General features: G+C 32.4%; 1 protein-coding gene across 1 annotated transcript in view; it reads right to left on the bottom strand.

Annotated features, from left to right (window-relative positions):
- Positions 1–318: 318 nt before the first annotated feature.
- LOC136275872 (uncharacterized) overlaps positions 319–22519 on the bottom strand; it is a 33584-nt gene continuing 11383 nt past the window's right edge. The window contains exons 4-12 of the mRNA XM_066086003.1: positions 19921–20001; positions 7930–8226; positions 6166–6474; positions 4948–5229; positions 4019–4381; positions 3487–3846; positions 2649–2945; positions 810–1103; positions 319–407 (exon numbers count right to left, since the gene is read on the bottom strand). Of these exons, the coding sequence (XP_065942075.1) occupies positions 319–407; positions 810–1103; positions 2649–2945; positions 3487–3846; positions 4019–4381; positions 4948–5229; positions 6166–6474; positions 7930–8226; positions 19921–20001 (2372 nt within the window). The remainder of the gene's footprint in view (positions 408–809; positions 1104–2648; positions 2946–3486; positions 3847–4018; positions 4382–4947; positions 5230–6165; positions 6475–7929; positions 8227–19920; positions 20002–22519) is intronic.

Raw genomic sequence — 22519 nt, forward strand, 5'->3', positions numbered from 1 at the left:
ACACAAATAAAGGCATTTAAACTTAATTTGAGCTATTCCCATTCATACTTTTATACATGTGTAACCAAAATTGATTTAAAAAATTAAAATATACATGCTTATGGTCTATACAGCGACATTTATTGGATAAAATAGTCATATATGAAAATGTAGATTCGGTTAACATCAAGTAATTCATGCTGTAATTTTTTAAAATATTCTTTTCGATCATATATTACGTTTTATGTGCAAAAAGCATAAGCATGCACTTTTGGATTTACATAATTATCTTTGATTAGTATTGATTACATAAATAGTAATAATGACGGCATATTGTAATTACTTACCACCGTAAGCCAATGTTATGAGCGAGTCAAGCAAAACTCCATCACGAGATGGTGGGGAATAGTCATCTACAACCATCATTTCTGTAATCAAACAATTAATGTACAAAATTTAAAAATGTAATTTGATTCTTAAACTTAAATATAACACAGAGCACATATTTATTGCTCTCATTAGACAATAAACAAGTTATTAAGAAGGTAAAAAAGGAAAACGTCTTTAAACTGTAGCCTATCAAATGAATAGTGTTATTTTTTAAACATGAAGTGATCTTGTTCCAAATAACACTAGTTTTAAAAATATTGACACTAATTTGCGATGATTAAGTTGAGAGAATGATTTGACTTATATCAATGGTACACCGATACTTAAGACATTTTTTCTCAGAATGTGTTGTTCAAGATACAATCATTTCATTTCTTAATTTGATCGTACAGTTATGTCATATTTTACATACAAGGCCTTCTGTTGTTTACATAACTTACCTATGTCTTGAACAGGAATATTTTCTCCGTGAACATCGTGCTTACATCGTAGTAGTTCTTCCAAACCATTATTTTCTAAAACTCTCGCAAATTCAATCACATTGTGATCGTCTTTAACAATAAACCGAAGAAAAGCATTCATCCTTTGATGACGACTACTCTTCTTCTGCGATAGTTTGTTTTTGACGTCATGAACGTAACCAATACATTTTGCTAATGTTTCATTTGCCAATGTTATCTGCATTTCATCAAGAATGTTCTTGTAATTAGATGTTATGGATTTTCTGATATCTTCTACAATTAAAAAAAATTATTGTTTACAAATTGAAGAAAAGCCATATAGGGACTAAAAGCATGTTTTAACTGTAGTAAGATATCCATATATGTTTGTTTTCCCTTGGACTGCAATGTCACACTTTTATTGGTTAAAACATAGCACGTGATTGCCTCATATATCTCTATATTTGTTCAGTGAGAAATAATATTTTGCAATATGGTCGTCATGGGCTGATGCTTCGCTTACTCATTTTAACATTTCATAGTATTTAATACATAAACAGCATGCCATAAGTTCTAAAAGTTTTGGAGTAGTTGCTCTTTGAAATTCTTTAAAATTAAAGAAGTTGCCCTTAGAATTTTGACGTCACATTGTTTTGTCTGGAGCAGAACAAAATGGCAGCGTCGAAATTTGCTCAAATTTTTGGAGAAGAAAGGGAAAACACATTTAAAATTGAACAGCAACAAAACATCTTTTAAAATTATTTAAAAGTCATTACGTGGTAAAATCTTGTCGCTGACATTTTCACAATTATAACACTAACTATTTTCATGAGTACCGTATATATAGAAAACAAACACTTTTAATACAAATCAACATCAACTTGAACGCCGATATCTCTGTCACAATGGATATTTCGAAGTGGCTTTTATGTCCCAGCCACTAATTATCTAAGTATTTCCCCCCAGATATCTCAAATACCTTGATATCTCGAAGTTTTTAAAGTCTCATCTAATTCGAGATAAAGAAGTTTGACTGTGTGAATATATATATACATATATATATATATATATATATATATATATATATATATATATATATATATATATATATATATAGACGAACTCGAGACCTAATTGTCAGCATAAATATGCTATAACCGTTGCCCATCTTATCTTATCCTAAATTCTGCAATCTAAACAGTTCAACAAAGAGTCGATATCTGCCTGTTGTTGCATAATTTTACAGGAAGAAAAAGTCATCCCGTGTGTTAAAAAAATATGTAATGTTTAAAATGATTTTTACGTGAAAAATTATTTGTTCTGCTATTTTTATTAAATTTTATGCTTCAAACCTTCCAGAAACATGTACCTCTAATGTGAGGTCACATTAACAAAAGCCAGGTATTTTTAATTAACATGTACATGTTATAAGAGATGGCCAAAAGATGCACGCGATAATTATTTGTATTGTAGCTTTATATATTTGTTCCATTTCCTCTTATTTCTATCATTATTATGACAGTTTTTGTGTAACTAAAAATAACTTTTGCTCCTAATTCTTTTTATCGGGAACGACTACATAGTCGAACTGTACAGCTTTGTGTATTTTTTATAGGATGCAGATTCTTGTATCTCATTGGTTAATATACTAATTAGAATAATGCAGAATTTGGATTTTTTGTAGCAAATTATCTATTTATTTTTTTCAGAACGACCCTACAAGGAATATATTAATGCTTAAGTGTTGACATACGTGCAAAGAAACTGGGTTTTTTTTATATTCTCAATCGTATCCCCGTACAATATGAAAGCTTTAAAAACGATTAAAACAGTATTTACCTGCTTTCGTATGGACGTCAGTGGGGTCTATCAACTCCACGATGTCCCTATAACCAAGATCCTTTAAAGCTGCCACAAAACTTTCAACAAGATCAGTACTTCCATCCTTTACCATTGACAAAATACCATTGATTTTTTCAGTGCAACTACTAGAAACACAGTGTATTGAACCTTTCTGGATTGCTTTTGATTTCGATAATGCAGAAATAACCTGCGTTGGCTCCAACTCAAATTGAAGTTTATTTCTATGAACTCTTAAAAGGTCTTTAATCTGTATTGTTCTTGAAATTCCACTCTCTGAAAAATTATACAGAGCGATGAATACAACACATAACTTGAAATTAATATTAAAATATGAAAAGCATAGCCCTTATTATTTATTAATTCTATCATTTTTTTTTAAATGACCAAACTATTCTTATCAATTTACGATATTGCGAAAAAGGTCGGTATTTTTTTGTTTACCTACCACTTGCTTCGAATAACAATTACCAGCTTAGATACAAACATGCTACCAATTGCATTTAATTGCATTTTGTGTATAGAAATCCGAATAACTGTATTTAAAAAAAAAATATGAGGTTTAATGAGAACTTCGAAACGGTTGTTAATTCTTCACGTCGTGTCTCCACTGTATGAAATGATTTTATTCCTCAGAATTTCCCCACGTAAACAATAAAAGTAAACAAAGAAATATTGTAACGTGAAATGCTGGTCTATCATTCATTATGAAAAACAAGTATTTTGTTTTCTTTTTTTACCTTATGCACAATGAAATTATGAAATTTGGCAAAAAGGTTTGAATATGGAACATACTCAAAACAATTTTAAAACCTACTTAGATTCGATGGTCCTGAATTAGCATAGTAAACTTGCACTCTGATTTGACATGATTTTTCAGTATCAAACTGTTGAACGGTTATCGCTGTCTTTAGTATTCCAAAAATCATATTCAACAATCGTTTGTTTTCCTTGGCATTAAGCAAAGTATGAACAGCATCATCCGTCAGTGGTCTTAATTGTAGAACCAAAGGATCAGCAGTTACATACAGGACATCCATTTGTCCATGAGCAATGATTTCCTCTAGAAAGTCAGGAACGTCTGAGCCAATACGATGAATCAGTTCACGTTCTATCTGTGATCCAGCACGACCAGACAATGATAAATGTACTTCAATATCCTTATTTTGTACATCCCCTATTAGAGCAAGGATTTCATTAAAAATGCATATATTTGTAATGCGTACAATAGTTTATTCATAATTTTCTGATAAACAGATAAAAAGGTCTTAATTTATCACGTATGCAATTTTAATATTAATTATATTAAAAAAAGGCCCAGAAAAAAGTATAAATATTTAGTTTTATACCTTGTGCTCTTGCTACTTCATACGTCAAAGAACGTGGTCCATCAAACATACTGACCCTGGGAGCTGCAAACGTGGGCTTGTTAAGCGCATTGCAAATGTTTTCAAAATCATTTTGGAGAATATACAAGAAAAAGTGGAAGCAGTCTTCTTTGTTTCTTTTCAATGTGTCGAGCAACATTTTTATCTGTTCTCGTCGAGAAACGATCCTCGTTATTATGTCATGATCGAGAATATCAACTGCTCTTTCTTCAAACAAAAGATCTGATATCCTAATTGGTTCTAATTCGTCCTCAAATAAATCACTGGATTCTCCAAGGCACGATGTTGACAGCAAGCTGAGACTTGGATTCAAAACAGGCCTCCCTAAAATATGAATGTGAATCTGTTTCACATCATTGATATTTAAAAACAAATACCCTATACTCATAGTAAACAAAACCATCGCTAAGCAGAGCATTCCTTCACGAAATGAAGTTCTTTGTGGGAAAGCATTTTTTAGGAATATACAGTCTTGGAATGTAATTGAGGAGACCAAACTGTTTTGTAGAAAGTCGGGATATATATTGAGCATATATATCTACAACTTAGATAAGAGTAAAAATAAAATATGACACAAGTATCCATCTTTTAAATCCCTCCTAAAATAATGTATAGGGTATTTTGTCAGTTTTAATTGTTTACTAATGTTTAGATGTATGATAGTGTTCTTCTCTTGAGATTCTCAGACATCCGCTAACTCTGTTTATGTTTATAGGACCATTTAACACATTGTTTTGATGAAAACGTTAATGGTAATGTTGTTAATAGATTTACTAATTTTAAATCCAAAACATGCATATCTCAAATTCATTAATTTCTAAAATCAGACAAAACGCAAAAAAGAAAAGAAAAGAAAAGCAGTAGATGTATTTTGAATAATATAACCATACCCCTTCCTAGCATCCTAGCACTTTTGGTCTCCATAGCTTGTATCAAATCGTCCCTTCTGAAATACAACGATATAGTATTGAAAAGCTCTTTGCAAGCATAATCTCTATTCCTTAGAACTATTTTGAGTAGCTTGGCCTTTTTGCGAAAGACAGATTTGACTTGTTTGATGTCTGATCTATCTGAGTGAGTAAGCACATGTTTCATAATATGTATGGCTTGATCCGGTAGTTCTTCCAGGAGAACGGTAAAATTGTGCTGTATGCTAAGAGCTGTGCCTGTTGCTACAAATAAATAATACATCGTCAAATAAATATAAACACAATAGAGGGATTAATAATATTTTATCATACACAAAATATCGAAAATCATAACTAACAGACGATCTGAATTGCATTTCATCATCATGTTCAAGCATTTTTTTTTGGAAATAAAAAATGTAAAAAAAAACAATTGATAAAACTATAACAATCAACATATTCATTTTTTAAACTGTTCATACAAACAAAGCATGTTAGTATTTCGAGGTATACTCATGTATAGATAGTGTCAAGTATATATATATATATATATATATATATATATATATATATATATATATATATATATATATATATATATATATATTCTCAGTAATAAAGACAGGTTTTTTGCACATGTGAATGATATGATACAGATGACATTACAAAACTCGGGGCTGATACAGGTTATCAGCTCTAGAGCTGATACGGATCCGTATCACACCCCTTGCGGAACTCCTCTGTCTTTATTTTATTTCGGTTTTTATAAATATTTAAAGACGTTGTTAAAGTCGACATTTTAATGAAGTTGAAAACTTCATATGCTAGTATATGTTTTCGAGAAGTTAATTGTAAAAGCTGAGGAAATTCCGGTTCTGTCGCTACATGTTTGGTGATACAATAAGATCTCATATTTTCATTTAATACATCTAAAAATTACTTTCAATAATATTGAAAATAATTTTTTTTTCAAGTAAATTTAAAAAATAAGAGGTTAATTAGGTATTTGATAAATATACCATTAGATACCCTTTTTAATATCACAGCCTGTATCAGCCCTCTACAAATATCGTCTCTTGGGCCTATAGCCCTCGGGCTGATTTGTAGACTGAAACTAGCTGTTATATGGAAAAGGGTATGTATTATTTTTTTTATTATAAATTTCGGTGAAATTAACTAGATATGGAATATATAACTTACATGGTTTTGGTATAAATTGTCTTTCCGTTTGCAAGGTTGCAATCACTGATGCATGATGCAAGGACTTAAGCACATCCAAAAAGGGTGCATGCAAGTGTTTTCTTTCTAAAAATTTTAGGACACTTTTCAATCGTTTATGTCTGTTCGGTAAGTCAGCCAGGTAATCGTGGTCACTGGTAGAAAAGTGACCTGCTTGAAACATTTCATCTGCAATTTCACGAGGTTCAAGCTCAGTGAATAAATATCCAAAATGGTGTTGGAGCAGCTTGTCGTTGACAGAACATGCAAGTTCTTGGCCTTTTTTAGCATCTGCAGAATAAAAGGAAATACTGCTTTAATATGTATCCTTACATTTAAGAACACATCGCTCACCTGAACAACACTTCCTTGTAAATTCAATTTCATAGCATTCTATCTTCAACTTTCAACCCATTTCAAGGACCCCAGTATTGGTCTGTGGGATTGCTTTAACAATTTAAAATCTACACTATTTGAGAGCGTTTACGTAGTAATCTCACAAACGAAAGCAATGTAGTTCTTGTGCAAACGATTTTTAAACAGTTTCCCAATATACTCCGTTGCTAAAATTTGAACCCCTTCCAGGGCCCCAGTGATGATCCGGCTCACGGCTTTTACATATTAGAACTATCTGAAGATACTTGCATAGCAATCTCACAAATTTTTACATTGTAGTTCTCAAGAGCAAGAAAGTTGAGACTTGATTTTAATCAACTCTCCTATGCAAATACTCTGAAAAACAGTGCTTGGACTGAAGTACAAATCAACACTGCTGACAAGATTTAGTACTTGAAAATACTCGATTAATTCGATGTCATGTTCAGAAGCATTGTTTTTCTAGGAAACTCATTCGTTAATACATTGAAAATAGTAAGATTAACGATGGAACGAACAATTAAGATATCTTAAGTAGTATGTACTCCTACGCCAGAGTTTAATATAGTCGCGTCTAACCAGACGCTCAGATGCCTCCGTAAATCTCCGACCAGCAGTGAGTCCAGCTGTTTGTCGGTGATTTACGGAGACAGCCATGCGTCTGGTTGAAAGTAATTAATATAAAGCTAAAAAAAACTACTTACCATGCAAAATTACGTCATTTTTCAAATACATCACAAATATATAATCAACCCCCGCCAGTACTTAAGTACTTTGATTAGCCATGTTTACAATATATTTCTTTGTTCAACTTTGAACCCCTCTCGTCGACCCAGTTTAAACCGGGAGTAACAATTTTAACAATTTCAAATCGACAACTGCCTAAGATGTATTAATAGAATTATAAAAAAAGAATGTTGCATTTAAGTTCTTGAATAAAAGATTTTAAACATTTTCCTATGCATTTTAATGTTCGACTTTGAAACCCATTTGGGGCCCCAGTTTTGGTCCGGGATCACAATTTCAACAATTTAGATTATTCTCTATATATACAAGCTTTTGTGAAAATATTTGCTTTTCTGTGTGCAGTGGAAGACACAAAACCTATAATCACTGTTTCGCATTTACCCCCCTTTTAAAAATGATTTAGTCCTTAATTTTTCAATTTAGAGTTATCTTCCAATAATGATGCTTTTTAACGATTTTTGCAAAAGATTGGTCCAGTGGTTTTTGAGAAGTAAAAACAAAGTTTACACACAAACAGACAGACGGACAGCGGGTGATCAGAAAAGTTCAATTAAACCTTTGTTTCGGATGAGCTAAAAATCACTAGGTAAAGACAATAAAAACAGGTTTCTTTTTCACATTTACCGTTTAATATAGTGTTTGCTTCGTGCTCTTGAAACTCCTGAATTCTTTCAAAAATACGACTATGAACAGGCAGTTCGCCAATGCATGCGATAAACGCCCTGCATCTCTTCTTTTTTATGATAAGTTTGAGAAATCGTTCACATTTGTAATTCTCATCTGTTTTTCCAAACACATATTCTTTGCTTTCGTTATCCGGAAAGAAATTTCTTTTGTTTAACTCATCTTGTAAAGTATTAAAGATGAGGTTTTCTTTTAAAAACACAAATAATCGTCTGACAGTACGCTCGTCAAGGCCATCTGAAAAGTAAACATTATTTTCTTAATTATTTTTTTATATTTGTGTCCTTATGTTTTTAACTAATCAATATCAATATTTGTTTTATTGTTACAGAATCTGCATCATCATTAAATAATAATATTATTAGTAAGTAAACAGCATTTTTTACAAAGTTAATTAATAAATCTTACTGTGTCATGGAAGAAATCTGACTGTCCACATTTTTTTTATCATATATGTCAGTTAATCTAACACAGCACTTGATATCATTGAGTTAGACTTGCGTTACTTTTTATGTACTACATTATTTCTAAATATATCGTACTATTAATCGGGTTATAAGTACAACGCCGGTGCGTCTCTTTGCACCTAAATGGACCCAAATAAACATTACTAATCAGGTTTGCTCTTTTTAAAGATTAAAATCATGAATAACTTATTTATTAACTATTTTAAGCAGGTAAAAGCGCGGGGTGTCGGTAATACAACAGAATAGTTGTTTCCTTTAAGAAGAACGCGTACATTGTGCCGCCATATCAGGATCTCCAATTCCTAATAATAAAAAAACAATGATACCAAATTTAAAAACCTTGATAAATATTGGACATGTTGATTTTTATGTCATAAGAAGTTTCCATTTGAAAACGAAAGTGGTTATGTTTCCTAGTGAGACCATATTCTAGAACATATCATTACATGTATCTTTTCTGTTTTGTGTTTACAACTCTTTTAGGGATGGGGGGGGGGGGCATCAAAATCAATATAAGATTTCAGTATAAATAATAGGGTTTATTCTAATTCATTTTGCTTTGAGGTGCTACCGTTTCGGCATTTAGTATTTTACGTCTATAGTTGTCAGTCGAGGTCTCTTTCGTCACTTATTGTCATCATACTGATGTTACACAACAAGTAATAGAGAGAAAGTTTGAAGTCAACAGATTGTTTTAAATAGAAACTATTTTTAAAAAATGAAAAGAAATGCACTTAGGTTTGACATTCAAAAAAATTAATTTTCCTGACATTTTAAAAAAAAAACCAGAAATGTTATTGTAAAGAATATAAAGGTTTCAGCAGCGACATAAGGAATGCAAATATATTTGCTGAAAAAACGTGCTATTACTTATTATTCACTTTCTTATAAAATAAGTAAAGCATAGATTTGAATTTCTCGGTATTGTTTGACAAATGGTTATCAAAGAAAACACAGAAGCCACATGAAATTGCAGTGAACAAAGTTAAAGTCACATGAACTTGCAGTGGACAGAAATTTAGTTATGTGTTCTGTCTACGCTATTTTGAGACACATTACGTATTTAAGTGACAAAAAAGTTATCCCATATCACTACACGTAGCAGTACAAACATTGGTAACTTATTAATTTAAAAAAAAAAATAACAAAGACAATTTCTTTTAAAAAAAGACTGAAAAGATAATCAAATTGTAGTTTTAAAGCGATGTAGGCATTGATACACACATGTCTGTCGAATCTTTCCTATGTCTAGCATATTTCATATTTAAAAACTCAGCGATGTTGAGGAGGATCTTGGTTTTGTAAATTATGTCGTCATAAGATTATAAAATCTTTACATGCATGTTTAGCACATATAGACATGTGATTAAAACGATATTGCAGAAATAATTAAGGTTTTCCGCTCTCAGCGGAAAACCTTACTATTATTCTGAAAAATTTTCAAATTTCTTATTAGGGTCTTCCGTTTCCAACGGAAGACCCTCTTGTTATTCTTCGGTTTCTTTTTATTAGGGTCTTCCGTTTTCAACGGAAGACCCTTTTACTTTTCTACGGTTTCTTTTTTTTCTTATTCTTATTATTTTATTAGGGTCTTCCGCTTTTCAACGGAAGACCCTCTTGTTATTCTTCGGTTTCTTTTTATTAGGGTCTTCCGTTTTCAACGGAAGACCCTCTTGTTATTCTTCGGTTTCTTTTTATTATTAGGGTCTTCCGTTTCCAACGGAAGACCCTCTTGTTATTCTATTGTTTCTTTTTATTATTATTATTATTCTTTTTCTTTTCTTCTGACTCCTTTTTTGCTTCATAACTCAAAAGGTTTTTAACCGATTTTTAATGAAAATTTCAGAGATATTTGCACGATAGCGTCCCTCAAAAATGTAAAAGTTTTAAAGAGAACGTCACCTCCGTTTTGACGTGACGTCATTTTTAAAAATTTCAAAAAGTCATTTTGTCCCGGACTTTTCTCAAAAACGCTTTAACATAGAGGCTTGAAATTTTCAATGGTTATAATTTGGGCGATTTACCTCTGTAATAAGGCTCGAAATGAAAATCGGTCACTTCCGGTCGAAACCGGAAGTGAAACAAATTTTTCGAAAAAATGAATTTTCTGATCAAATAAAAAATGAATATGTGTTTTGTAGAGCTTATTAAGCTGAATCTAACACTGAAAACCGTTTTAAAATCGAACGATGCATTACAGAGATATCGGGGTTTAAACATTGATTTTTCCGGAAATTTTGATTCCGCGTCCTTGGTTTTAAAAATAGCATAATGTTTATCGTAAAGTTAACTCGTACCAAAAAATAATTGTTAAGTGGTACTTAAACACATTCGGATTTTTTTTGTTAAGTCGTTCTGACAAATCAAACAGGTTTTTGTTAATTCGTACTTAAAATCATTCGGATTTTGATAAGTCGTACCAGGAATAATTCGATTTTTTCATCTTTTTATTTAAGTTGCTCTTGTTTTTGGTTTTAGAGCTCTGCTTCTTACAGGAACTCCCAGCTTTACTTCCGACATTAACGGAAGACCCACTAGTTGCTTTGCAACGAGCTTTGCTCTAGTTATTATTATTTTTTTTCTTTTTCTTTTTTTTCTGACTCCTTCTTGGCTTCATAACTCAAAAAGTTTTCAACTTATTTAAAGGAAACTTTCAGGGATTATGTGCAATTATAATGCCTTAAAGATATTAAAGTTTCCATAACAACGTCACTTCCGTTTTGACGTTACGTCATTTTTAAACTTTTAAAAAAGTCATTTTGTCCGCGACATTTCTCAAAAACGCTTTAAGATAGAGTCTTGAAATTTTCTGTGGTTATGAATTTGGCAATTTACATGTGCAATAAGGCTGGAAATAAAAATCCATCACTTCCGGTCGGAACCGGAAGTGAAACAAATTTTTCGAAAAAATGAATTTTCTGATCAAATCAAAAATGAAAATGTGTTTTATAAAGCTTATCAAGCTGAATCTAACACTGAAACCCGTTTTAAAATCGGACAATGCATTAAAGAGATATCTGGGTTTAAAAATTGATTTTTCCGGAAATTTTGTTTCCGCGTCTTTGGTTTTAAAAATAGCGTAATGTTCAAAGTAAAGTTAACTCGTACCAAAAATAATTGTTAAGTCGTACTTGAACACATTCGGTTTTTTTTTTTGTTAAGTCGTTCTTGAAATCAGGAAGGTTTTTGTTAAGTCGTACTTAAAATCATTCGGATTTTGTTAAGTCGTACTAGGAATAATTCGATTTTTTCATCTTTTTATTTTAGTTACACTTGTTATTGGTTCAAGTTTTGCTTCTTACAGGAACTTCCAGCTTTACTTCCGACATTAACGGAAGACCCACTCGTTGCTTTGCAACGAGCTTTGCTCTAGTTAGGGTCTTCCGTTTCCAACGGAAGACCCTCTTGTTATTCTATTGTTTCTTTCTATTATTATTATTATTCTTTTTATTTTTTTTTCTGACTCCTTTTCGGCTTTATAACTCAAAAAGTTTACAACGGATTTTGATGAAATTTTCAGAGGTTGTGTGCAACTATAATACCTCAAAGTTTGTGAAGTTTCTTTGAAAACGTCACTTAAGTTTTTACGTTACGTCATTTTTTAAATTTTCAAAAAGTCATTTTGTCCGCGGCGTTTCTCAAAAACGCTTTAAGTTAGAGGCTTGAAATTTTCAATGGTTATGATTTAATCGATTTACCTCTGTAATAAGGCTCGAAATGAAAATCTGTCACTTCCGGTCGAAACCGGAAGGGAATCAAATTTTTCGAAAAAATGAATTTTCTGATCAAATCAAAAATGAATATGTGTTTTATAGAGCTTAATAAGCTGAATCTAACACTGAAAGCCGTTTTAAAATCGGACGATGCATTACAGAGATATACGAGTTCAAAAAATGATTTTTCCGGAAATTTTGATTCCGCGTTTTTGGTTAAAAAATTAGTATCAAGTTCTTGGTTAAATTAACTTGTACCTAAAAATTAATTGTTAAGTCGTACTGTAACACATTCGGATGTTTTTTTGTTAAGTCGTTCTTGAATTCGGAAAGGTTTTTGTTAAGTCGTACGTAAAATTATTCGGTTTTCGTTAAGTCGTACCAGGAATAATTCCATTTTTTCATCTTTTTATTTAAGGTACTCTTGTTATTGGTTTAAGAGCTCTGCTTCTTACAGGAACTTCCAGCTTTACTTCCGACATTAACGGAAGACCCACTCGTTGCTTTGCAACGAGCTTTGCTCTAGTTAGGGTCTTCCGTTTTCCAACGGAAGACCCTTTTGTTTTTCTACGGTTTCTTTTTTTTCTTATTCTTATTATTATTATTCTTTTTATTTTTTTTCCAACTCAAATATTTCAAAAACGCTTGCATCGATTGTTTTGAAATTTACAGGTTTAATGTATATCTAAAAGATCTCTATGATATGAAAAAAGTATTTGATGACGTCATCAAATTCGTCAGATATTGACGTTTTACACGTTTTAAAAAGTGATTTTGTCCGGAGCTTTTCTCATTTTCGATTAAAGATAAAGCTATGAGATTTACAGAGTAGGTAGAACTACCGTTTTACTTATGACATAAGGCTGGAAACTCAATTCGGACACTTCCGGTCGAAACCGGAAGCAAAACCAATTTTTTTGAATTTTCATGTTTCTCAATTTTAAAATTTGTACGTACGCATCTTACAGTAATTTCCATGCTGAGTTGAAAACTGAAATCCGTTTGAAAATCGGACGATGAATTACAAAGTTATTGGGGTTTAAATATTGATTTTTCCGGAAATTTTCATTCCGCGTCCTTGGTTTAAAAAATAGCGTAATGTTCAAAGTAAAATTAACTCGTACCAAAAATAATTGTTAAGTCGTACTTGAACACATTCGGATTTTTTTTGGTTAAGTCGTTCTTGAAATCGGAAAGGTTTTTGTTAAGTCGTACTTGAAATCATTCGTATTTTGTTAAGTCGTACCAGGAATACTTCGATTATTTTTATCTTTTTTTTTTTAGTTAATCTTGTTATTGGTTTGAGAGCTCTGCTTCTTACAGGAACTTCCAACTTTACTTTCGACATTAACGGAAGACCCACTCGTTGCTTTGCAACGAGCTTTGCTCTAGTTATTATACTTTTTCTTTTTTTTTCTGACTCCTTCTCGGCTTTATAACTCAAAAAGTTTTCCACCGATTTTGATGAAATTCTCAGAGATAATGTGAAACTATTATCCCTCAAAGATGTTAAAGTTTTCTTGACAACGTCACTTCCGTTTTTACGTTACGTCATTTTTAAAATTTTCAAAAAGTCATTTTGTCCGCGGCGTTTCTCAAAAACGCTTTAAGATAGAGGCTTGAAATTTTCAATGGTTACGACTTGGTCGATTTACCTCTGTAATAAGGCTCGAAATGAAAATCTGTCACTTCTGGTCGAAACCGGAAGTGAAACAAATTTTTCGAAAAAATGAATTTTCTGATCAAATCAAAAACGAATATACGTTTTGTAGAGCTTATTAAGCTGAATCTAACACTGAAATCCTTTTTAAAATCGGACAATGCATAACAGAGATATCGGGGTTTAAAAATTGATTTTTCCGGAAATTTTGATTCCGCTTCCTTGGTTTAAAAAATAGCGTAATGTTCAAAGTAAAATTAACTCGTACCAAAAATAATTGTTAAGTCGTACTTGAACACATTCGGATTTTTTTGTTAAGTCGTTCTTGAAATCGGAAATGTTTTTGTTAAGTCGTACTTAAAATCATTCGTATTTTGTTAATTCGTACCAAGAATAATTCGATTTTTTTTCATCTTTTTATTTGCGTAGTCTTGTTGTTGGTTTAAGAGCTCTGCTTCTAACAGGAACTTCCAGCTTTACTTCCGACATTAACGGAAGACCCACTCGTTGCTTTGCAACGAGCTTTGCTCTAGTTATTATACTTTTTCTTTTTTTTTCTGACTTCTTTTCGGCTGCATAACTCAAAAAGTTTTTGACCGATTTTTATGAAACTTTTAGAGATAATGTGAAATTATAATGGCTCAAAGATGTTAAAGTTTCTTTAGCAACGTCACTTCCGTTTTTACGTTACGTCATTTTTAAAATTTTAAAAAAGTCATTTTGTCCGCCGCTTTTTTCAAAAACGATTCAAGATAGAAAGTTGAAATTTTTAGAGCTTATATATTGATCGTTTTACCTCTGTAATAAGGCTGAAAATGAAAATCCGTCACTTTCGGTCAAAACCGGAAGTAAATCAAATTTTTCGAAAATTTGAATTTTTTGATCAAATAAAAAACGTATATGTATTTTGTAGAGCTAAATAAGCTGAATTTAACACTGAAAACTGTTTAAATCGGATGATTCATTACAGAGATATTGGGGTTTAAAAATTGATTTTTCCGGAAATTTTGATTCCACGCTATTGGTTTAAAAAATAGCATAAAGTTAAAAGTTAAATTAACTCGTACCAAAAATAGTTGTTAAGTCGTACTTGAACAAATTCGGATTTTTTTTGTTAAGTCGTTCTTAAAATCGGAAAGGTTTTTGTTAAGTCGTAATTAAAATCATTCGTATTTTGTTAAGTCGTACCAGGAATAATTCGATTTTTTCATCTTTTTATTTTAGTTACTTTTGTTATTGGTTTAAAAGCTCTGCTTCTTACAGGAACTTCCAGCTTTACTTCAGACATTAACGGAAGACCCACTCGTTGCTTTGCAACGAGCTTTGCTCTAGTTCTTTTTATTTTTTCCAACTCAAATATTTCAAAAACACTTGCATCGATTGTTTTGAAATTTACAGGTGTAATGTGTATCAAAAAGATCTCTATGATATGAACAAATTATTTGATGACGTCATCAATTTCGTCAGATATTGACGTTTTTCACGTTTTAAAAAGTGATTTTGTCCGGAGCTTTTCTCATTTTTGATTTAAGATAAAGCTATGAGATTTACAGAGAAGGTAAAACTATCGTTTTACCTATGACATAAGGCTGGAGACTCAATTCTGACACTTCCGGTCGAAACCGGAAGCAAAACCAATTTTTTTGAATTTTCATGTTTTTCAATTTTAAAAATTTTACGTATCTTACAGTAATTTTCATGCTGAGTTCAAAACTGAAATCCGTTTTTAAATCGGACGATGCATTACAGAGATATCGGGGTTTAAAAATTGATTTTTCCGGAAATTTTGATTCCGCGTCCTTGGTTTAAAAAATAGCGTTTTGTTTAAAGTGAAATTAACTCGTACCAAAAATAATTGCTAAGTCATACTTAAACACATTTGGATTTTTTTTGTTAAGTCGTTCTAAAAATCAGAAAGGGTTTTGTTAAGTCGTACTTAAAATGATTTGGATATTGTTAAGTCGTACCAGGAATAATTCGATTGTTTTCATCTTTTTATTTTAGTTACTCTTGTTATTGGTTTAGGAGCTCTGCTTCTTACAGGAACTTCCAGCTTTACATCCGACATTAACGGAAGACCCACTCGTTGCTTTGCAACGAGCTTTGCTCTAGTTATTATTATTATTCTTTTTCTTTTCTTCTGACTCCTTTTTTGCTTCATAACTCAAAAGGTTTTTAACCGATTTTGATGAAATTTTCAGACGGTTTTGCAAGTTGGCGTCCCTCAAGAATGTTAACGTTTTAAGGACAACGTCACCTTCGTTTTGACGTGACGTCATTTTTAAAAATTTTAAGAAGTCATTTTGTCCCGGACTTTTTTCAAAAACGCTTTAAGATAGAGGCTTGAAATTTTCAATGGTTATGATTTGGTCGATTTATCTCTGTAATAAGGCTGGAAATGAAAATCTGTCACTTCCGGTCGAAACTGGAAGTGAAACAAATTTTTCGAAAAAATGAATTTTCTGATCGAATCAAAAATGAATATGTGTTTTGTAGAGCTGATTAGGCTGAATCAAAGACCGAAAACTGTTTTAAAATCTAACGATGCATTACAGAGATATAGGGGTTTAAAAATTGATTTTTCCGGAAATTTTGATTCCGCGTCCTTGGTTTAAAAAATATTCGTATACGATAACATTTGAATCCAAAGCCGCTAGTTTTAAGTTACGGTTATTAGGGATATTAATTATGACTTGCCCCGCGTTTCAGGTTTTTTTCTTGCAAAACATCTACAAACGAAAATACCAAACAACCTTCAGCAGTAACTTATAAATTATTTATTCCATACACAATTCTAAAGAGGTAATTAAATAAATTTTATAAATGCTTTATACTTGTATTCGCTATCTTCCATGGAAAAAAGAGGCATGGAAAAAATGTTGTTCAATGTTCATCAAATACGCTGTAGCCTTAGCAATCGAAAATAATTAACAAACTGTATATTGATAGATTGACATATCAACAAACATTCAGAGCCGCAATGTGTTTTCTTACAAGTTCTATAAAACGTAGACTCAATGACTGAATTCTTTACCGTTTTTCGTCTGGGTTATTTTGAATCACGTGTGTACGTTATGTGTAGCCATATAGATGAACACTTTAAGTGTTTAATTTTAAAAAGAAATTGTGTACATGCAGAGCAATGCAATGCTAGGACAATAAAATTCCAACAATGTATATGGTGAGGCCGGTCAGACTGATACTGGTTCTGCTTGTTCTACAAATAGCGTATGTAAGACGAAGTATTTGGGTGTTATATTTTAAACAAATATAAGTATTGCTTTCTTAAAAGCTTGCATTACTCAACAAAGTATTTTATTGGAATCATTCTTAGTTACCTTAGCTGCATATATGTACCGCTCGGTCTGTATCCCGGAAAAATTGACTACCATCCGAAATTTTTCATACAAGGTCTACAGACTTGCAGATAACATTACCTTTAAAAATACATTTTAGAATTTGTCGCTGTTTATAAATTCATTAAAAAGACGCGCAGAACCAAGTGGTAATATGTCGTTTGATATGGGATTTATGACGTCTATTTATATTGTTTTCATTAAAATTATTTCATTATTTCAAGCTTGTGGGTGGAATGAAATCAGTTTCACATGTTATATGACATAAAGATGTCCTCTCCCCACTTTTTTTCGAAGCAACTATTTTTATTTTACATAAAAAATTGAATTATCATGGAGTTGCCCCCCCCCCCATTTTGGTTGCATGTAAAATAAATGGTATGAAAATCATGAAATTATGAGTAAAATTTTGAAAATTTTGGAAAATTCAAAAAAAAAATCTTTTTTTGCTTGTCAAGATTTGTTGGATGAGTTTGCCCCCCCCCCCCGACTTTCAAAAACGATGCTACGTGCTTGGAAATTACTCATTTCTTTATTCCCCTCTTTAATAAACAAAACAAACTAACAAACATAACCGATCCAGATAAATATAATTACATGTATCAAAAATAAACTTAAAAAACAAACTACACATTCATCCTTCACCCACAATTAATATTGCCTTTTCGATATTTATCATCGTTGTAGACCCCTTGTAACAATCTGTTAAGTAGGTGCTTGCACGAAAAAGAACCCCTTGCTGATCTACATTTTCATTAACGCATACAAAGAAAAAATATATTTTGATTTATTTTTGAATTTCTTTTAATGTAAAAAAAAAAAGAGAAGAAATTGGTTCTTAGTCTTTCTTTATGCCTGTTTGTTAGCGGTTAATCCAAGTTCATTTTGAATATCCTTTTGTAATTTAAAATTTTTTTTCATGCAATATTTCGGATAAAGCAATGAAGATTTCTTGAAATTTTATTAGACCATAAAATTGTATAAAGCTAACATTGAAAATTGTGCCCGATTTCTTTCTTTTTTTAAGGTAAAACTTTATTGATTTAAAAAATAATTCTTTGAGACAAACAAATTGACATAATCAATAAGAGTTTGACAATCTCTAACTGCAGGTCTGTAGCTTTTAGTCAGAAAGAGAATCGGATGGACGACCTAGGACACAGATCGTCCATCCGAATTTCTTGAAAATTGCCATTATTTTCGTACGCGGACGCAATACTCACCGAGACTAAATGGTTCGTATCTTAAGTTTTAAGTGTTAACTGCTTTGAAAGGTAATATTGGTTTTCTGATAATTATGAACATGAAAAATTAAATAAAAATGGTTAAAATTACAGTAAAATTACCGGCATCGGTCTTCTCCGTGCGCGGATCTAGAAGGGGAAGGGTTCCAGACCCCCCCCCCCCCCAGCGAAATTTCTTTCAATTACGTGTACATTATAAACTTACCAAATATGCCTCGGACATCCCTTGGCAAACTCAAATAACCGTTTGACTTTTAAACCCCCACCCCGGAAAAATTTTCTGATCCGCGCATGTCCCCCCTCCTCGAAATACAAAATTATTCTTCAAAGCCCCTTGTAAAATTTCCAGGATCTCCGCATATATACTAAGATATTCATTGGCGCTTGCGTTCGATAAAAATGCGTGTAAAACGTTTGCCAATGGTCTTTTTACCTTCGTACCGGGCATAACCACAGTTCCACTCTGTGAATAAAATGCGGCGAATCAAACTAGAGACAACGTGTTAAGAGCTGTATTTTCTTATAAACATGTAGTATCATCGTGCAAAATGCACTGTTCAATTACATTTTTTTTTTACTTTACTTGTAAAATTCAACATCTGTTTCGTAATATTTCTCACAGTTTATTTCTTACATAGTTACTTTTTTTTATTTCAGACTTTATATGTGATTTCAAAGAGACAGAGTGTCATGTCTCAAGGACTGTTAATCTCTTAAAACAACATTGTGCAATTATCAGATTTTAATTTCTTGGACATCAAAGACTCATTGAGTTTATTTAATATTTATATCTGTGAACCTTTCACTCAGCTTACTTATATCATTACCTGTCAATTGCAATTTATACTCATTGTTAAAATTCTTATAAATAGTTATGTACAATTGTCAATGCGCAGTCTGGAATACGGCGGCCAGCCACGGCCACGTCCGACTCTCCCAGAGTCTTGAGTCCGGAGGCCACTTCTGGCCGTATCCGACTTGTTTGTAACATGTCTGTCTGTTAAATTGTTATAATGTTGCCATCGTTACGTCTCGTCCAATAATGTGGAATTCTGCATCAATTGCCTGTTTATTTCTCTGGAACTGTATACTGGTGGACCTTCGGGAATACGGCAAACCTACCCTTCGTTTTAGCTTACGGCCCACAGCGCGCCCCAACCTTTTACCTTATACACTTTACGCAAACATTCCCTCACCCGGTTTGTACTGCACACGACCGATGCATATCCAGACGAATTCTCTATCACCGTAAAATCTACGCGGTCACAGAAATATAATACTTTGTTTCTCAGTGTTTACACATCTAATATTGTACTATGGTCAGTATCAATTTTTTGTAATACGGCACAAGTATGACGCAGCTACGACGGAAAACCTAATCGTTGCTTGCAACGAGCTCGTCTCTAGTTTATATGCAATATTTCTTTATAAAGATTAACATTTGTTTAAACTCGCAAAGTATTAACAATTTCTTTAACTTAAATAACTTACCAGTGTAAGACAAAGTTATGATAGATTCAAACAAAATTCCTTCTGCCGGTACTGGAACTGGATCCTCAGTTACATCAACTTCTGTAAACAGTAGAGGTATTCACTATATTGATGTTTTTATATAAAGAAAAACTAGATGCTGTCTTTAGACAGTAATACCTGCACCAAGTGTTTGCCCCTAAATAACACTGTTAAGTACCATTTTAAATAAAAGTTAAGGCCACATGCAAGTTCCGGTAATACATTTAAAAATTATAATTTGAATAACTGAAGGATGTGATCCCTTCCTATATGATAATAATAAGCAGCACTTAATGTCCAATTTGGTGTTGAACTGTTTGCACGTGAATTTTAAGTTAATCAATAACCTTAATATTTCATGTCATAGAAAGTATAATGGTCTATATAATTATTACATACAACATTAAAATATGCCCCCTCTCTGCGGCAGTTGCCGGCTTTAGATTTGCTTCTGTGTGCCTACATATACATAATCATGTGCACGGATTTAGAAAAGGTGTTTGAGTGAGGGGTCCCCCCCCCCCCCAATGAAAATGTATTTATATCGATAGTAAAATGACCAAAAATACACCTTGGACTCCAATGTCCCTACAGACATGTAATTGCTTTAACCCACTGCGCTTCAAAGTAAGATAACATTATTTGGGGGGAAACTATTATATTTATACTTTATTGTTTATTTCAATAGAACGTATACATCACAATATGCAGGTGTCCTGCACCACCTTAAAGCTGTTATTTATCTAATAAAATAGTGCAAGGGGTTTTGAAGAAGAGGTCATAAAAAACATGCATGTTACAAATAACTGATCTTTGTCTGAAGTTAGGTACACAACACAGGTCTACAGGTCTAGATAGCGTGTACTAGTTTTACCCAGCTCTTCGATTTGATGGATTCACCTGGCGTATACATACATGTATGTGTTAACCCCCCTCTCCCCACTTTTTCCCGGAGCAATTTTTGTTGTTGAAAATTTACATATCAAAAATTTAATTATCATGTTGCACCCTCCCCCCCCCCGCCCAGTTTTTTGGGAGTATGTAAGATATTGTGATGAAAAAAAAGGAAATGAGGAGTGAAATTGAAGTTATATACGACGCTAACCCCCCCCCCCCCCATTATTAGGAGAGAAAGACATTCAAGAAATGATTAACAATTTGCTATTGTACATATGTAAGAATGTAAAAAGACTGAATATTTGGAACCAGATTTAATTTAAGGGAAAGAGGGGGGGGGGGGGGGTATGTGAAGTATAAACATTTATAATTTGAATCATTTATTGTCATTAATTATACCCCCGCTCCGAAGGAGAGGGGGTATACTGTTTTACCCTTGTGTGTCTGTCTGTCTGTCTGTCCATCCGTCCGTCCGTCTGTCCGTCTGTCTGTCCGTCCGTAACAAAAATTTCTGTCGCATTTATCTCAGCAATTATTTATTGCAGATGCTTGAAATTTTAACACAGTGTTTGTTAAGGCATGCCATATCGTGGGATATATTTTTGTACCAATCAGACGTCAACTTCCTGTTAAATGACGACTTTGCTTATTTTTTAACCAAAATTTTCAAACAAATTTTCGTCAAAGAATTCTCAGCAATTGTTTATCGCAGATGCTTGAAATTTGAACACACTATCTGTTTAGGCATACCATTTTGTGGGATATATTTTTGTCTCAATCGGACGTCAACTTCCTGTTTAATGTGATTTTGCTTATTTTTTAACCAAAATTTTCAAACAAATTTTCGTCAAAGATTTTTCAGCAACTATTTATCGCAGATGCTTGAAATTTTTACACAATATTTGTATAGGCATGCCATATCGTGGGATATATTTCTGTACCAATCGGGTGTCAACTTCCTGTTAAATGACGACTTTGTTTATTTTTAGCAAAATTTTTCAAACAAATTTCCGTCAAAGAATTCTCAGCAACTGTTTATAGCAGATGCTTGAAATTTTAACACACTATTTGTTTTGGCATGCCATATTGTGGGATATATTTTTGTATCAATCGGACGTCAACTTCCTGTTAAATAATGACTTTGTTTTTTTTCTGCCAACAATTTCAAACAAATTTTCGTCAAAGATTTCTCAGCAGTTATTTATTGCAGATGCTTGAAATTTTTTCACAGTGTTTGTTAAGGCATGCCATATCGTGGGATAAATTTTTGTACCAATCGGACGTCAACTTCCTGTTAAATGACGACTTTGTTTATTTTAGCCAAAATTTTCAAACAAATTTTCCTCAAAGATTTCTCAGCAGCTATATATCGCAGATGCTTGAAATTTTAACACACTATTTGTTTAGGCATGCCATATTGTGGGATATATTTCTGTACCAATCGGATGCCAGCTTTCTGTTAAATGTTGACTTTGCTTATTTTGCATATTCACATCAGAGCGGGGGTATCACTAGTGAGCATTGGCTCACAGATATCTTGTTTTAACTTGTCGATGTATATTAGTTACGGTATTGATCCCAATGTAGAAATATGACTACTGATCATATTTCAATAGATCATTTGTCAATTATGCAAGGTGTAATGTGATTTTTTTTAAGAATAACATTTTTTACCAGTTTA

This window comes from Magallana gigas, chromosome 1 (assembly GCF_963853765.1).
Source record: "Magallana gigas chromosome 1, xbMagGiga1.1, whole genome shotgun sequence".
NCBI lineage: Eukaryota > Metazoa > Mollusca > Bivalvia > Ostreida > Ostreidae > Magallana > Magallana gigas.